Here is a 14217-nt window from a genome sequence, read left to right as displayed (position 1 = left end):
TTTCTTCATCAACTCCAGGGTACCTAAAAGGTTCTTGAAAGACCTCATATATGTAGCTCCCCAGTCTATTGATGCAAGCCGCAGAAACTTACTTGCAATTTCCGCAGTACTGGATTTGACAGGCAGATGGTGGTATTGAACCGCAGATCTGCAAGGTATGGGGCTCCTCTTGTTCCCCGTGAGGCCTCGTTCCTCCTCGTAGACGCCTTGCCTGGTTTCCTGTTTTGGTTTCACTTTAGTAGCTGTGGAGGCGCGTGTGCTCTGCAGCCGGTACAAGGTGGACCAGGCTCTGAAAGGTTAGGAATGCAGTCACCGGTACTGGATTCGATGCGTCCAACACTACTTGATGTTAGGAAGAGCACTCACTGACAAAGGTATTATTTGTTCGCAGCAAGATGATTTAGTAAATTAGGCTGTGATTGTTCAGAAATTATTTTTAAAAATGCAATGAACTGCAAACTTTTAGAATTAGTCTGCTTAAAAGTAAACGAGATTGTTGTCAATGTTATTTTTATAAACAATTTGCTGATTGTACACATTTGCTTAATAAAACATATTAAGTATAAGGGGGGATAATGCTCACTGCTAATGAATTCTGCTTTGCGCAGGACGGCTGCATCCCGTCAGGGCTGTGCCAGGTAGGTGGGCGCAGGGGCCGCAGGGCGGCCAGGCATGGCCGAGGCAGCAGACCCCCTTCGCTGGCAGTCCCTGGGCGACCGGAAGCACTGCGGGCAGAACCTGTATTACCAGCTGTACCTGCAGACCATGAAGCACCTCCCTGGTGATGCCCACCGGTTCTGCGATCCCGAGCTGCCGGCGTCCAGGAGGAAGGAGCTGCTGCGTCTCCTCCGGGGCCTAGATGATGACTTCAGCTGCCAGCGCCTACAGATCCTCTTCGCCTTCTCCGTGCCCAGCCCCGAGGCGCTACAGCTCATACAAGACCTGGGCCTTCCAGTGGTGTCTGCAGGAGCTGTGAGTTTCTTGTTTCTGCTGTTTCTTAAGTTACATGGCTGACTCAAAATAATATTCACTAAATCAGCGATCGAAGTGCGTTAAAAAATAGTATGGGAACTGTGATCCTGCATGCAGCGGGGGCGGGGCCAAAGGTGTGGCCAAAAAACGAAATATTCTGTACGTTTTTTGGTCTTTCAGCATCCAATAGCAACATATAAAATGACGTGCAGCTTAAATAGAAAATAAGTAAAAAAATGTTTTTACTCGGTGGGAAATGCTCTCTAGTACCTTATGAAACCTCTATTAGTTAATGCATTGAAGAGGTCTGTGTGTAACCAGAGAGCCTCAGAATCAAATCTTGGATGGTGCAATGGAGAACAGTGTCTTGTATATTTTTGTGCCATGAGGTCACAGCCTCTGACAGAAAGCCCTGTGAATATGTAAGTCATTATTTTGAACTTGTATTACACACAGTATAACAACAACTTTATTCGGTTTCTTTCACAAAAACCATAAAAGCACACTAGTATAATACAGTTATAAGAACATCCTAAAAGAAACATATACCAGTTAATATAGTGTCCAAGCCTGAGAAATAAAGGGATTAAAATCACATCATGAAACAAAAGGCACTTTTCCCATACAGACAGCACCGAATGGAATAAAAAACTATGTTAAAAATAGATAAACTCATCAGGTAAGAACAATTAGTAAAAATAAAAGTGCCAAACAGGTTTGTGCAAGATACTCTTCTATAAACAGCGGTGTAATGAAGGACTTTTATTTTTGTAGAACGTGTAAAACATGGTAAAATGCATCGTGTTATAGGCTGACAAGTTGTAGTGACTACCTTAGCAAGAGGTAAAACCTTGAGAGCTGCCATATTACACACAGTATAAAATAGACTGATACAAAATGTGAAAAAAGGTTTAAGATAAAATGGTGCTTCCAAAATAGGTTTTAGTATTACCCAGACTGCACGTAATGCAAATTGTTTTTTACATAACTGTCCCTTCAACACCCCGTATGGGTGAGTAAGCTCTATTTAAATACAATTACAATTAAAAGCACACACTTCACAACTCAGGGGTCGATTCTGATCCTGTATTTTTTTTCCCGTACGACTCGTATCCGTACGAATCGTACAAGTCACGTCCGACCCATGAAGTACGATTCGTATGGGAAAAATACATACGGATCGGGCCGATCCGTACGAATCGTATCGGGAAAAGTTGTACGAGACGGACCCGGACACTTTTCCGTACTTATCGTAAAAATACAGTCCGAGCGTACAAGTACGATCCGGACCGGCTTTCCGATGTACGATTCGTACGGAAAACGCCCCGTACACAGGGAATGACTTTACCCGCTACGAAGCGAAGTTTGTACGACTCGTATCCCGGGAAAAGTTGTTCCCGGGGTGCGAGTCGTACAGGTTCCCCCCCATGCATATATACGCACCTTACAACAACATCGCGTATGTACGATGCATACCCCCAGTGCGTATGTACGGTGCGTACCCCCAGCGCGTATGTACGCACCATACCCCCAGCGCGTATGTACGCACCGTACATTCGCACTGGGGGTACGGTGCGTACATACGCGCTGGGGGTACGCACCGTACATTCGCACTGAGGGTACGGTGCATACATACGCGCTGGGGGTACGGTGCGTACATACACAACACATGGGGGTGTATGCCTGTACGACTCGTACCCCTGGGGACTCAGCTTTTACGGCTGTTATTGGCTCCCGTAAAAAAAGAGCCGTACGGAGTGACGTAGGGACGAATCGTACTTGCTGGGCCGTAAAACACTGCTTAAATACGTACGGACGTCGCGTACAGGCTGTTCCGGATCAGATTCGTAGCTTTTTTTACCCGTATGGTCTTTTGTACGAAACGTACAGAAATAGGCTTTCTGTACGAATCGTACTTCCTAGGTTGTACGGAAAGTTTACCGGGTACGAGTCGTACGGAGAAAACGCTCCGTAGGACGATTCGTACAGCCTTTTTCCAGGATTGGAATCAGCCCCTCAGTTGTTAACTCTTTGCACTACCACCGAAAAAGAATACATCTTTGTCATCACAATGCTTCCAGTGATTTGATCAGTTAAAGCCAGTACCAACTCCCAAGCATTTTTCACATTTGCAGTTTACCCTTTACATTTGCAGATTGAATCGTTGTGCACATTTGGATTTCTTTCAGGCAAGCAGGCACCCTGGCAGGAAGGCTTATTTAGCTGTCTGCTTTGGCTTTGGTTTCTCAATACAAGAGGCTGTACTGACACTTAAGCTGAAGCATTTCTGCTATCGAAATTAACTGTCCTAGGACTGTTGTCTTTTTACAAACAGTAGGGGAATGATTTTTCATAAATCAAAAAAAGTATGCCACATCATGCCCCTCCGATCCTGCCAACTTTGACCTCTGCACTAAATACTTTTTGCATACCTAATATTTTAGCAAACAAAAACAGTCAAAGATAGTTTTTTTACAACAGTTAGCCAGGATCTGAAAGAAATATTCCGTATGCTATTTCTAAATGCCAAAGGCATAGAATTTTGACTATCTGCTTCCAGAGGCTGATTTAGATTTACAGATAGTACAACCTTGCAAGGTCCATTACCATTATGTGGATGACACTCACATCCTTCTTAGAAATAGATAACAATGTGCACACTACCACGTTCCCTGTGCGTGGAGGCCACCCACAGATGGATTCTGGCAAGTTGGGGATAACTGAAACGGCACAATTCTGCAGCCCTGGTCTTCAACCACTGTGCTCCTCTGGACTCTCCCTTTGCCCCTTTATCTTGCCACTGGCTCGTCCATTCCATGCCCAATGCCAAGGTCATGATCCTTGGTTTATGCCTCATTCTGAACTCACTTTAACACCTCAGATCAACCTAGATGCCAGTATTTGTTTCTTTTATGTACGTTACCTTAAAACAAAAATGGCCTACTTGTCCTTACTTAAAGAAAGTGGACAAGTTGGACTATTTTCAGTGCCCATGCCTTCTGCCAGTCTGATAGAAATACCATATGCACCACATTGGTGGAGGAATGTTGTATGTTAAGATGGGCCCTTGACAGCAGAATATATACCTCACAAGGTGGCTTCCTCCGCCATTGCCAGAGCCACCTTAAGGGATAAACTGCGTGGAAGGAATTCCAGCTTTGTCTGTTCGGCATGTTGGAATTTCCATCAGCACAGGTGAGTACTGAAAATGTAATCTTAAATTGGCGATACATTGCCAGTAACTTCCTTACATGTGTCCATGACATGCTGGTACCGTTCTTCTACCATGTCAGGGACACTTGGGTGAGCACATTGTGAAACATCGTCATAAATTAAATGCAATCTTAGCTGAAGTTGCTGTTGCTTCGCATAGTGGTGGGACAGCCACCAAATATTGGGCTACCGATTAGGCATCATTTTTGGCAGGGGAGTCAAGTGAGGTGCAGCTACCCAGAAGACTGCTTTCTGCCTCATGATAGGTCACTGGCAATCAGAGGAGAGTGGACAGGAATTCTATAGTGTTTTGCAGAAGTCCCATAACTGTGCTCCTCTAAATCAGACCCAAAGTCACAGGCATGACTCCACTAACATCCTAGGTCCCCTGCTGTGCATCTTTCAGAGGCCCCATAGGGTCTAGAGCAAGGGTTCTTAACCTTTTGACTTCTGTGGACCCCACTTAATCATTTGTGGAACCCAGGGAACCTCACTGAGTCATTAGTGGAAGCTGGATATCCCAGTCTAGCATGATTTGAATTTTTTTTTTTTTTTACGGAGTTATATATAGCGCGAACTTGACCCAGTATCGGGTATCAGAGCGCTTTACATAGCACCAGTTGCGTTACATGTGGACACATTATTATTATTTTTTGTTAGGCATGGAGAGATTAAGTGATTTGCCCAGAATCACAGGATGTTCAGCTTCATTGCAGAGACTCGAACCCGGTTCCCCAGATTCGAGGTCGACCACCCTAGCCGTTAGGCCAACTCCTCTCCCCAAACTGCAAAAAAATCCACTAAATATACAGAATCAAACATTCTTCGAACAAATACACAAATGAGGCAGTATGTTATTTAATTAAAAAACAAATATAAAACATCAACATTTTAATTGGAAGGTTGGCGCTTTTCTAAATTCAATTGAGGCCATTCATTGCCCTAACTATTCTGTTTGAAACACTTGCATTACTCCCACAAGTCAATCTGAGGATACTAAATTACTTTTTAGCCTCCAATTTCAAATTCCTTAACATTTACATAACGATATAACATTTTATATTTTGCATCTTTATTTATATACTGCTTATTAATCTGTTTAATGTAATTTATCTTTCTAAGCAGTTGTGAGTTAGCTTTGTGGACCCAGGCCGGGTCCCTTGACCACAGGTTAAGAACCACTGGTCTAGAGTCCCATCTCTTGCTGAGACTCCAGGAACAAGCCCACAAAACTGCATTCATTGCCTCTATGCACTGGTTCCCTGTTAAAAGGACATGCAGCTTAGATCATTTTGTATTATGCCCTGGACCTACCTCACATTCTCAAGCAGAAGCTGAAACACTGCCCTACTGTCATCCTCTTTGGCCTCCCTGCTGTGCCTTATGAAGCTTTGGAATTACGGAGAAATGTATGTAAAGGCCTTGTGCATGGCCGTCTCGACGGGTAACCCCAGTGAAGTACTTCAATTCTAGTGAAAGAAACATATGTGGTACCTTAGGGCCACTAATAATGGCTGGTAATCCTGAATTTCAAAAGGCACAGGCATAGGAAGGCACAAGCAGGACTTTTCAGTTCCAGCCTCAAATTTCTACTTTGTTACCTTGTCAGAGACTACTGAGGACTGGTCAGTCTTCAGGAAGACACTTTTAACACATCTGTTCTCGGCCAGGATCAGTTGTTTGCCTCATTCCATCTCTTTGCAACTCACTTATTTTCAGGTCAATCAATCTATCAAAACAACTTTATTCAGTGGGGAGACCCGCCATAGAAGCAGTTTAAAATACATACAAAAAAGATAAAATGAACGTCAACGGCGACCGTCATGTATCATATAGAACATGAGTAAAAGCAAGCCATCCATGGGTAAACAGTCTAAAAAAGTATAAGAAGTGCATAGTGCTTCTTGAAAGTACGGCTGCTTTGGGAAACAAACTTATGCAACAACAGGTTTCATTGTCGGTTAAATCCTGCAGACACCCAAAAGCTTGTTGGCATTTACGATCATTTCTGAGCCTTAAAAAATGTACTAAATACATTCACATAAATAATTGATAGTAACCACAGAAGAAAGTGAAATGAATCATCGTTTGCTTAGATACATTATTGCACAGGCAAACTCACGAGCTCAAGCTGTGCTGAAAACCTTGCGTGAAGCACAGGGAATATTTCAGGGTCCTTGCTCTAAATCAAAATGGACGCGAGCACACCCCACTGCCAGTTGTATTCATCAGGTAATCGGTTGGCATAGCACCGAAATTAGCAAGTAGGTAATCCCCAATAATGGGTTTCTATGATTCCTCATGCAACCATAGCCAGCAGCTCCTCATTGTCGCGTGCTCCATGGGGTGGTCCTGGGGCACTATAAGATGCCTGACTAATGCATTTAAGTGCAGTGATGCGGACACTAGCACTAAATGCTTTAATCGAACGCCTAATAGGTGGTACTTGGCAGGGCAGTGCATGGATATCCTGAAAATCGGGCATTGATGTAGCTCTCCTGAACTTACGTTAGACACCCCTTTTTTGGCGTAAAGGCTGATAACATTGAGCCCCCTAAATGTAATTCTACATAGATTGCCCCAGGCCATGTGTCAGATGGCACCAACTGAGCAACAAACAGAAGGTCAAAGTTGGAACATTGGTTCTGCAAAAAAGTTCGACTCTTAGTGAATGAATGAGTTGGTGTGGTGCAGTTGTGCGGTTATGAATGTTTTCGCTCTGGTGTGAATTTTGAAGCCGGAGCAAATATACTTATTAGAAACTTATCAGACAAGTATTGCCTACATATGAAAAAATGAATACAATTATATTTAAAAAATACAACTTTGAGCATTTCAGTTTCACGTTTAGGTCTTCGGAGTGATTTGATTCCTTCTCAACACATAAAAAACAATCACACAATGTAAAAGTCGGAACCAGTGGCAACTAGGTGCCAAAGGTTTGAGGCATTGCAGGATTTTTAGAAGTTCAAAGGGACGCTGTTGATGATAAGTGAGTTTACTCTCCACTTGAGTTCAGTAGAGAGGTAAAAACACTCAGCCTCAATAAATCTTGTTCACCATTGTGAGCGGATGATGAGATTTTTGAGTCCTGAGATGCCGTTTCTTGTGCACACAGCCATGTTTATAGGCACCTCTTCTTCTTTTATCCAGTTTGAAGCTATGGCCAACACGAGTTGTGTAGGATAATAGGATAGTATCCTAGTTTAATATCTATCAATAAATGACTGAGCTTTTGATCCAATATAAAAACGTTCCATCCTTGCAGCGCTGATAGTTTCTGCAGAAATGTATCCGATGGGAGTAACAGCCTCATAAATATATTGTGCCACCATCTAGCTGTAAACCCAGGTAAAAGTTCAGGCATTTTGATTAGTGCATATTGTCAATTGATGTTTTTTTACTTTTATTTGACCTTGGTGTACGACATTGAAAGTGTATACTTAGGGATGTCTTACCACAGGTTTCCACTCTTTATCTGGTTACAGGTTTGTGAAGTGATTGGTGCACTTGTGTAGGGCTTACCATGAAGGATACTGTGGATTGTTCCCTATGCTTCTGTGCAGTATAGATTACTATTATCATTCTAATATATTTATCCCTAAATCCCATTCCTTATTGTAATGCCTTATCCCTAAATATCCAGCTCATCTGTACAAAAGTATTATCAATGTCAAGGGAAATTAGGATCGCTGGTATCATTTTTCCTGCTAGAATTTTCTACTGGATGAGTAACACAACCGCTATTGTTAATGGTTTGCTGATCTCTTATAATTCCTAGCTGATCTTGAACAAAGCAGTTAGGGAAAAGGTCTTCTTAAAATGTTTACCAATCACTGTGGACGTGGCCTAGCAATGCATGCAGGGCTGTTCCTATGGAACAGAACCAAGGTTGATTCAGATATGGTTGGCCTATTGTACAGAACCAAGGTTGATTCATATATGGTTTGCCCTCTGTGTGGGGCACAGTGAGAAAAACAAGCATTGAAAATGCAATAGGTCTCGCCTTTGATTAAGTTAAAGCCATTTGCTTTGCTAATGGTATTGTATAGCAAAGCAAATGGCTTTCACTTAATGAAAGGCGAGACCTAATGTTAGTCAGTGTCAGTCAGTGTCTGTCAGTCAGTCAGTCAGTGTCAGTCAGTCAGTGTCAGTCAGTCAGTTAGTTTCAGTCAGTCAGTGTCATCCAGTCAGTGTCATTCAGTCAGTGTCAGTCAGTGTCAGTCAGTCAGTGTCAGTCAGTGTCAGTCAGTCAGTGTCAGTCAGTTTCAGTCAGTGTCAGTCAGTGTTAGTCAAAGTTTCAGTCAGTGTCAGTCAGTCAGTGTCAGTCAGTGTCAGTCAGTCAGTGTCAGTCAGGTTCAGTCAATGTCAGTCAGTCAGTGTCAGTCAGTGTCAGTCAGTCAGTGCCAGTCAGTCGGTGTCAGTCAGTGTCAGTCAGTGTCAGTCGGTCAGTATCAGTCAGTTTCAGTCAGTGTCAGTCAGTGTCTGTCAGTCAGTGTCTGTCAGTCAGTGTCTGTCAGTCAGTGTCTGCCAGTCAGTGTCTGTCAGTCAGTGTCTGCCAGTCAGTGTCTGCCAGTCAGTGTCAGTCAGTCAGTGTCAGTCAGTCAGTGTCAGTCAGTTTCAGTCATTTCAGTCAGTGTCAGTCAGTCAGTGTCAGTCAGTCAGTGTCAGTCAGGTTCAGTCAGTGTCAGTCAGTCAGTGTCAGTCAGTCGGTGTCAGTCAGTGTCAGTCAGTGTCTGTCAGTCAGTCTCAGTCAGTCAGTGTCAGTCAGTCAGTGTTAGTCAGTCAATGTCAGTAAGTGTCAGTTACTCAGTGTCAGTGAGTGTCAGTCAGTTTCAGTCAGTGTCAGTGAGTGTCAGTCAGTGTCTGTCAGTGTCAGTCAGTCATTGTCATCAGTCAGTCAATGTTAGTCAGTGTCAGTCAGCCGGTGTCAATCAGTCAGTCAATGTTAGTCAGTGTCAGTCAGTCAATGTTAGTGTCAGTCAGTCAGTGTCACTCAGTGTCAGTGTTAGTCCGTTTCAGTCAGTCAGTGTCAGTCGGTCAGTGTCAGTCAGTGTCAGTCAGTGAGTGTCAATCAGTGTCAGTCAGTGTCAGTCAGTCAGTGTCAGTCAGTCAGTGTCAATCAGTGTCAGTCAGTGTGTGTCAGTCAGTGTCAGTCAGTGTCAGTCAGTGTCAGTCAGTCAGTGTCAGTCAGTCAGTGTCAGTCAGTGTCAGTCAGTCAGTGTCAGTCAGTCAGTGTTAGTCAGTGTCAGTCAGTCAGTGTCAGCTAGAGCAGCTCTACTGACCTGGTTCTCTGGCTCTAAAGCAGCTCTGCTGACCTGGTTCTCTCCCTCTAAAGCAGCTCTGCTGGCCTGGTTTCTCTGGCTCTACAGCAGCTCTGCTGACCTGGTTCTCTGGCTCTACAGCAGCTCTGCTGACCTAGTTCTTAGGCTCTAGAGCAGCTCTGCTGACCTGGTTCTCTGGTTCTAGAGCAGCTCTGCTGCCCTGGTTCTCTAGCTCTAAAGCAGCTCTGCTGACCTGATTCTCTGCCTCTAGAGCAGCTCTGCTGACCTGGTTCTCAGGCTCTAGAGCAGCTCTGCTGACCTGGTTCTCTGGCTCTAAAGCAGCTTTGCTGACCTGGTTTCTCTGGCTCTACAGCAGCTCTGCTGACCTGGTTCTCTGGCTCTAAAGCAGCTCTGCTGACCTGGTTCTATGGCTCTAAATCAGCTCTGCTGACCTGGTTCTCTGGTTCTAGAACAGCTCTGCTGCCCTGGTTCTCTGGCTCTAAAGCAGCTCTGCTGCCCTGTTTCTCTGCCTCTAGAGCAGCTCTGCTGACCTGTTTTCTCTGTCTCTAGAGCAGCTCTGCTGACCTGGTTCTCTGGCTCTAAAGCAGCTCTGCTGACCTAGTTTCTCTGGCTCTAGAGCAGCTCTGCTGACCCGGTTCTCAGGCTCTAGAGCAGCTCTGCTGACCCGGTTCTCAGGCTCTAGAGCAGCTCTGCTGACCTGGTTCTCAGGCTCTAGAGCAGCACTGCTGACCTGGTTCTCTGGCTCTAAAGCAGCTTTGCTGACCTGATTCTCTCGCTCTAAAGCAGCTCTGCTAACTTGGTTCTATGGCTCTAAATCAGCTCTGCTGACCTGGTTCTCTGGTTCTAGAGCAGCTCTGCTGCCCTGGTTCTCTGGCTCTAGAGCAGCTATGCTGACCTGGTTCTCTGCCTCTAGAGCAGCTCTGCTGACCTGGTTCTCAGGCTCTAGAGCAGCTCTGCTGACCCGGTTCTCAGGCTCTAGAGCAGCTCTGCTGACCTGGTTCTCTGGCTCTAGAGCAGCTCTGCTGACCTGGTTCTCAGACTCTAGAGCAGCTCTGCTGACCTGGTTCTCTGGCTCTAAAGCAGCTATGCTGACCTGGTTCTCTGGCTCTAGAGCAGCTCTGCTGACCTGGTTCTTAGGCTCTAGAGCAGCTCTGCTGACCTGGTTCTCTGGCTCTAAAGCAGCTCTGCTGACCTGGTTCTCTTCCCTCTAAAGCAGCTCTGCTGACCTGGTTTCTCTGGCTCTACAGCAGCTCGGTTGAACTGGTTCTCTGGCTCTAAAGCAGCTCTGTTGACCTGGTTCTATGGCTCTAAATCAGCTCTGCTGACCTGGTTCTCAGGCTCTAGAGCAGCTGTGCTGACCTGGTTCTCTGGCTCTAAAACAGCTCTGCTGACCTAGTTCTCTGGCTCTAAAGCAGCACTGCTGACCTGGTTCTCTGGCTCTAGAGCAGCTCTGCTGACCTGGTTCTTAGGCTCTAGAGCAGTTCTACTGACCTGGTTCTCTGGCTCTAAAGCATCTCTGCTGACCTGGTTGTCTGGCTCTAGAGCAGCTGTGCTGACCTGGTTCTCTGGCTCTAAAGCAGCTCTGCTGACCTGGTTCTCTCCCTATGAAGCAGCTTTGCTGACCTGGTTTTTCTGGCTCTACAGCAGCTCTGCTGACCTGGGTCTCTCCCTTTAAAACAGCTCTGCTGATCTGGTTTCTCTGGCTCTACAGCAGCTCTGCTGACCTGGTTCTCTGGCTCTAAAGCAGCACAGCTGACCTGGTTCTCTGGCTCTAAAGCAGCTCTGCTGACCTGGTTCTCTGGCTCTAGAGCAGCTCTGCTGACCTGGTTCTCTCCCTCTAAAGCAGCTCTGCTGACCTGGTTCTCTCTCTCTAAAGCAGCTCTGCTGATCTGGTTTCTCTGGCTCTACAGCAGCTCTGCTGACCTGGTTCTCTGGCTCTAGAGCAGCTCTGCTGACCTGGTTCTCTCCCTCTAAAGCAGCTCTGCTGACCTGGTTTCTCTGGGTCTACAGCAGCTCGGCTGACCTGGTTCTCTGGCTCTAGAGCAGCTCGGCTGACCTGGTTCTTAGGCTCTAGAGCAGCTCTGTTGACCTGGTTCTCTGGCTCTAAAGCAGCTCTGCTGACCTGGTTCTGTGGCTCTAAAGCAGCTCTGCTGACCTGGTTCTCTCCCTCTAAAGCAGCTCTTGTGACCTGGTTTCTCTGGCTCTACAGCAGCTGTGCTGACCTGGTTCTCTGCCTCTTGATGCACAGTGAGTGTGTGTACATCAGGGGGTCTCTTCTCCTCCAATAGTTAAATACAGCACTGAGCTGCTGCCCCAAAGAGGGTCACGATAATGTACACAAAGGCCGAGTACCCTCCAGGCGCCTCTGTTCCCGCAGCCCTGCTTCCAGCAGCCCTGCTTCTGTGTGCACAGAACCAGGGCACAAGCGCGGAGTCGCAACAGACTCACATGCCGGGTGCACAAAAGGCACTTGTGTTCATTCTGTGGTGTGTCTGCATCACTTCTAAGCGGTGAGTGTCCCACTGTGGCTCATTGCATCCTTGCCGTGCAAGTTCTAAGATGACGCTGCACTCCCTGTGTGACGAGAGCTCACATTTCTTCCAAGGCCTGGCTAACTACCCCGAACACCACTGGGTTCATGTCCGCAAACCAGAACATGTATTACAAATATACATTGTATCCTTAACTAGGACCATTCAAACATATCTCTGTAGTCCAACCCCGCCTCACATGAAATATACTTGTCAGCTCATCATAATGTTCATGAATGCATGAATAGATTGCTATAAAAAGCTAAACACCAGAGAGATAAGGTGCGTTGATGATGCAGCAGAATTCTACATTTTGTAGGGGTGGGGGGCTGAAGCAGGAGAGGCTGTCAGCGGCCATTACAAGCGTGTGGACGGCGCTGCAAATAAGAAAAAAATAGTGCATCGAGTCCTTTAAAGGAAAGAGTGTAAATCCACCCGTAAACGATCCAGTTCCGGTGGGCGTACCTAAAAGGAGACAGGGTGGCAACAAGGAATGATTGGCATGCCTTCAGTGCAATCATTGCACTGCCTTTAGCATAATCCGTGATGCCAAGCGACGCACACAAATGAAAGCTGAAGGCAGAGCTGGGACGAGGCTGCTGGAATCGTATAGATTCCAAGAAGTCTCGTATGACGAGAGCAGCGCATGCGCTGCTGACGTCAGGCCGAGACCTAAAAACAATGGACTGGAATGTGGTCTTACCAGTTGTTGAGATTCTTTTGATTTGTTTTCCTCTACAAATTTTAGCCAGAAGTTTTTATGTACTTTTTTAGTTCATGATTACATTAGATCTATATGAACTGCAATCAGCAGCATCTTTTATTTTCGGGAATTATGGCTAGCTTAGCGGCAGACAAAATGCCAACTGCTGTTTTGTTTACACATCATAAAAGGTCCAAGCAAGGACACCTTGGCCCAGAGCTTTGTTAAGTTTGAGGGTGGATAAATCTTGTTTAACTAACTCTGTTGATGTGTTTTCTTCAGATGTGTTTCCTTTGGTGCCTGTACTTTGTGGGAACTGTGCATGTAGTTAGCAATCTTATGCATTCAGGTGTGTACCATTACCTGTAAACTTGGAAATCTTTGAAAACGTCTCCCTTTCTATGTCCCATGCCATCTGAACAGTGAGGTAAAGCTTTGAGAGTGTTTAGCTGGAACTCTTATCACAAGATTCTATCCACTTTTTTTCCATGTCTAAGGGCTGGCTTGATGGTGCAGCTGTCGCCAGACAATTGTGTGAAAATCCTCAGGAGAGAGGCTCCACCCACATGTTGGAACCTGGAGTACATGTTTTCATTGGGCAGAATTTGTGTGCTTTCACAAAAAATGTGTTTACCCTCCACATAGGGGTGATCGTTTTATTCATTTATCCCGCTGCCTGAACTTGAACTTTTAAGTGCACACACAACACTGTAACTTGGAGTCTTTTTTTAGCAGCAGTACGGATGGGAGGAGAGCAGTCATTAACCTAAATTGATTTTTAGGTCTGGCTTAGCAGTGGAACTGTCACCTGACCTTTTAGCCCACCTCTATTATGCTACAGTTCTTTGCTTCCACACAATATATATCCATTCCCATGCTATCTACTTGTAATGCTTCACATTATCATACAGCATTCCTTTAAAGCCAGACTTACAGGCTATACCAATGATTGTCTAGTAGTACGACTAGACATTCAGGTCTTGACCTTTTTGAAGTAGCTTCTGAAGGAAGTGAGTGGTGTTCCAGAGGCACCCCGGCTCATGTCTCTGAACGTCAATGGTATATTTTCTCACTATTATAACATTTGCTGGTCTTATTCTCTTTTTTTCAGGGAACTGGTTACTGGGAGTTCCTGCTTCAGAATCGTGGTGTGGATGTGGTGGCATTTGATGAGAATAGCATTTATCCACAGGAAATGAGATACACAGAGATGTTGGTAAGAGGCATCATGAACTCATCTTTACTTTGTCAGGGAGTGGCAATGAAGATATGTGACCCATTTTTTGTTTCAGATATCGTTGCAAGCTACAATTCTTAACACTCAGCATTTAGGGAAAACATAAGCCGGATGTTTGGGTGTCAGCAGAATGTACGACGGAAGCACAGGCCTCGGAGATTTGTGAGGTGATCACTAAATATAACGAGTTGTACTCCACTAAAGGATTCCATTAACATAATGCAGTGGGGAAGAAGCGAGTATCTCAGAAGTCCCAAGAGAAGGCCTGGCACAGTA

The 14217-nt window shown here is 45.4% G+C and overlaps 1 protein-coding gene across 2 annotated transcripts in view; it reads left to right on the top strand.

Moving 5' to 3' along the window:
- Positions 1-237: 237 nt before the first annotated feature.
- Positions 238-14217, top strand: part of LOC146858369 (uncharacterized) — a 130602-nt gene continuing 116622 nt past the window's right edge. Inside the window, exons 1-3 of one of the 2 annotated variants that reach the window (XM_085649248.1) lie at positions 238-374; positions 609-972; positions 13816-13920. In XM_085649248.1, the coding sequence (XP_085505374.1) occupies positions 673-972; positions 13816-13920 (405 nt within the window). In that variant the 5' untranslated portion in view covers positions 238-374; positions 609-672. The remainder of the gene's footprint in view (positions 375-608; positions 973-13815; positions 13921-14217) is intronic. The other variant, XM_085649249.1, reaches the window with a different exon arrangement.

Source organism: Triturus cristatus, chromosome 3_2 (assembly GCF_964204655.1).
Source record: "Triturus cristatus chromosome 3_2, aTriCri1.1, whole genome shotgun sequence".
In the NCBI taxonomy this organism is placed as follows: domain Eukaryota; kingdom Metazoa; phylum Chordata; class Amphibia; order Caudata; family Salamandridae; genus Triturus; species Triturus cristatus.
Note: the sequence above shows the minus strand (reverse complement) of the source record. Positions and strands in the feature narration are given on the sequence as shown.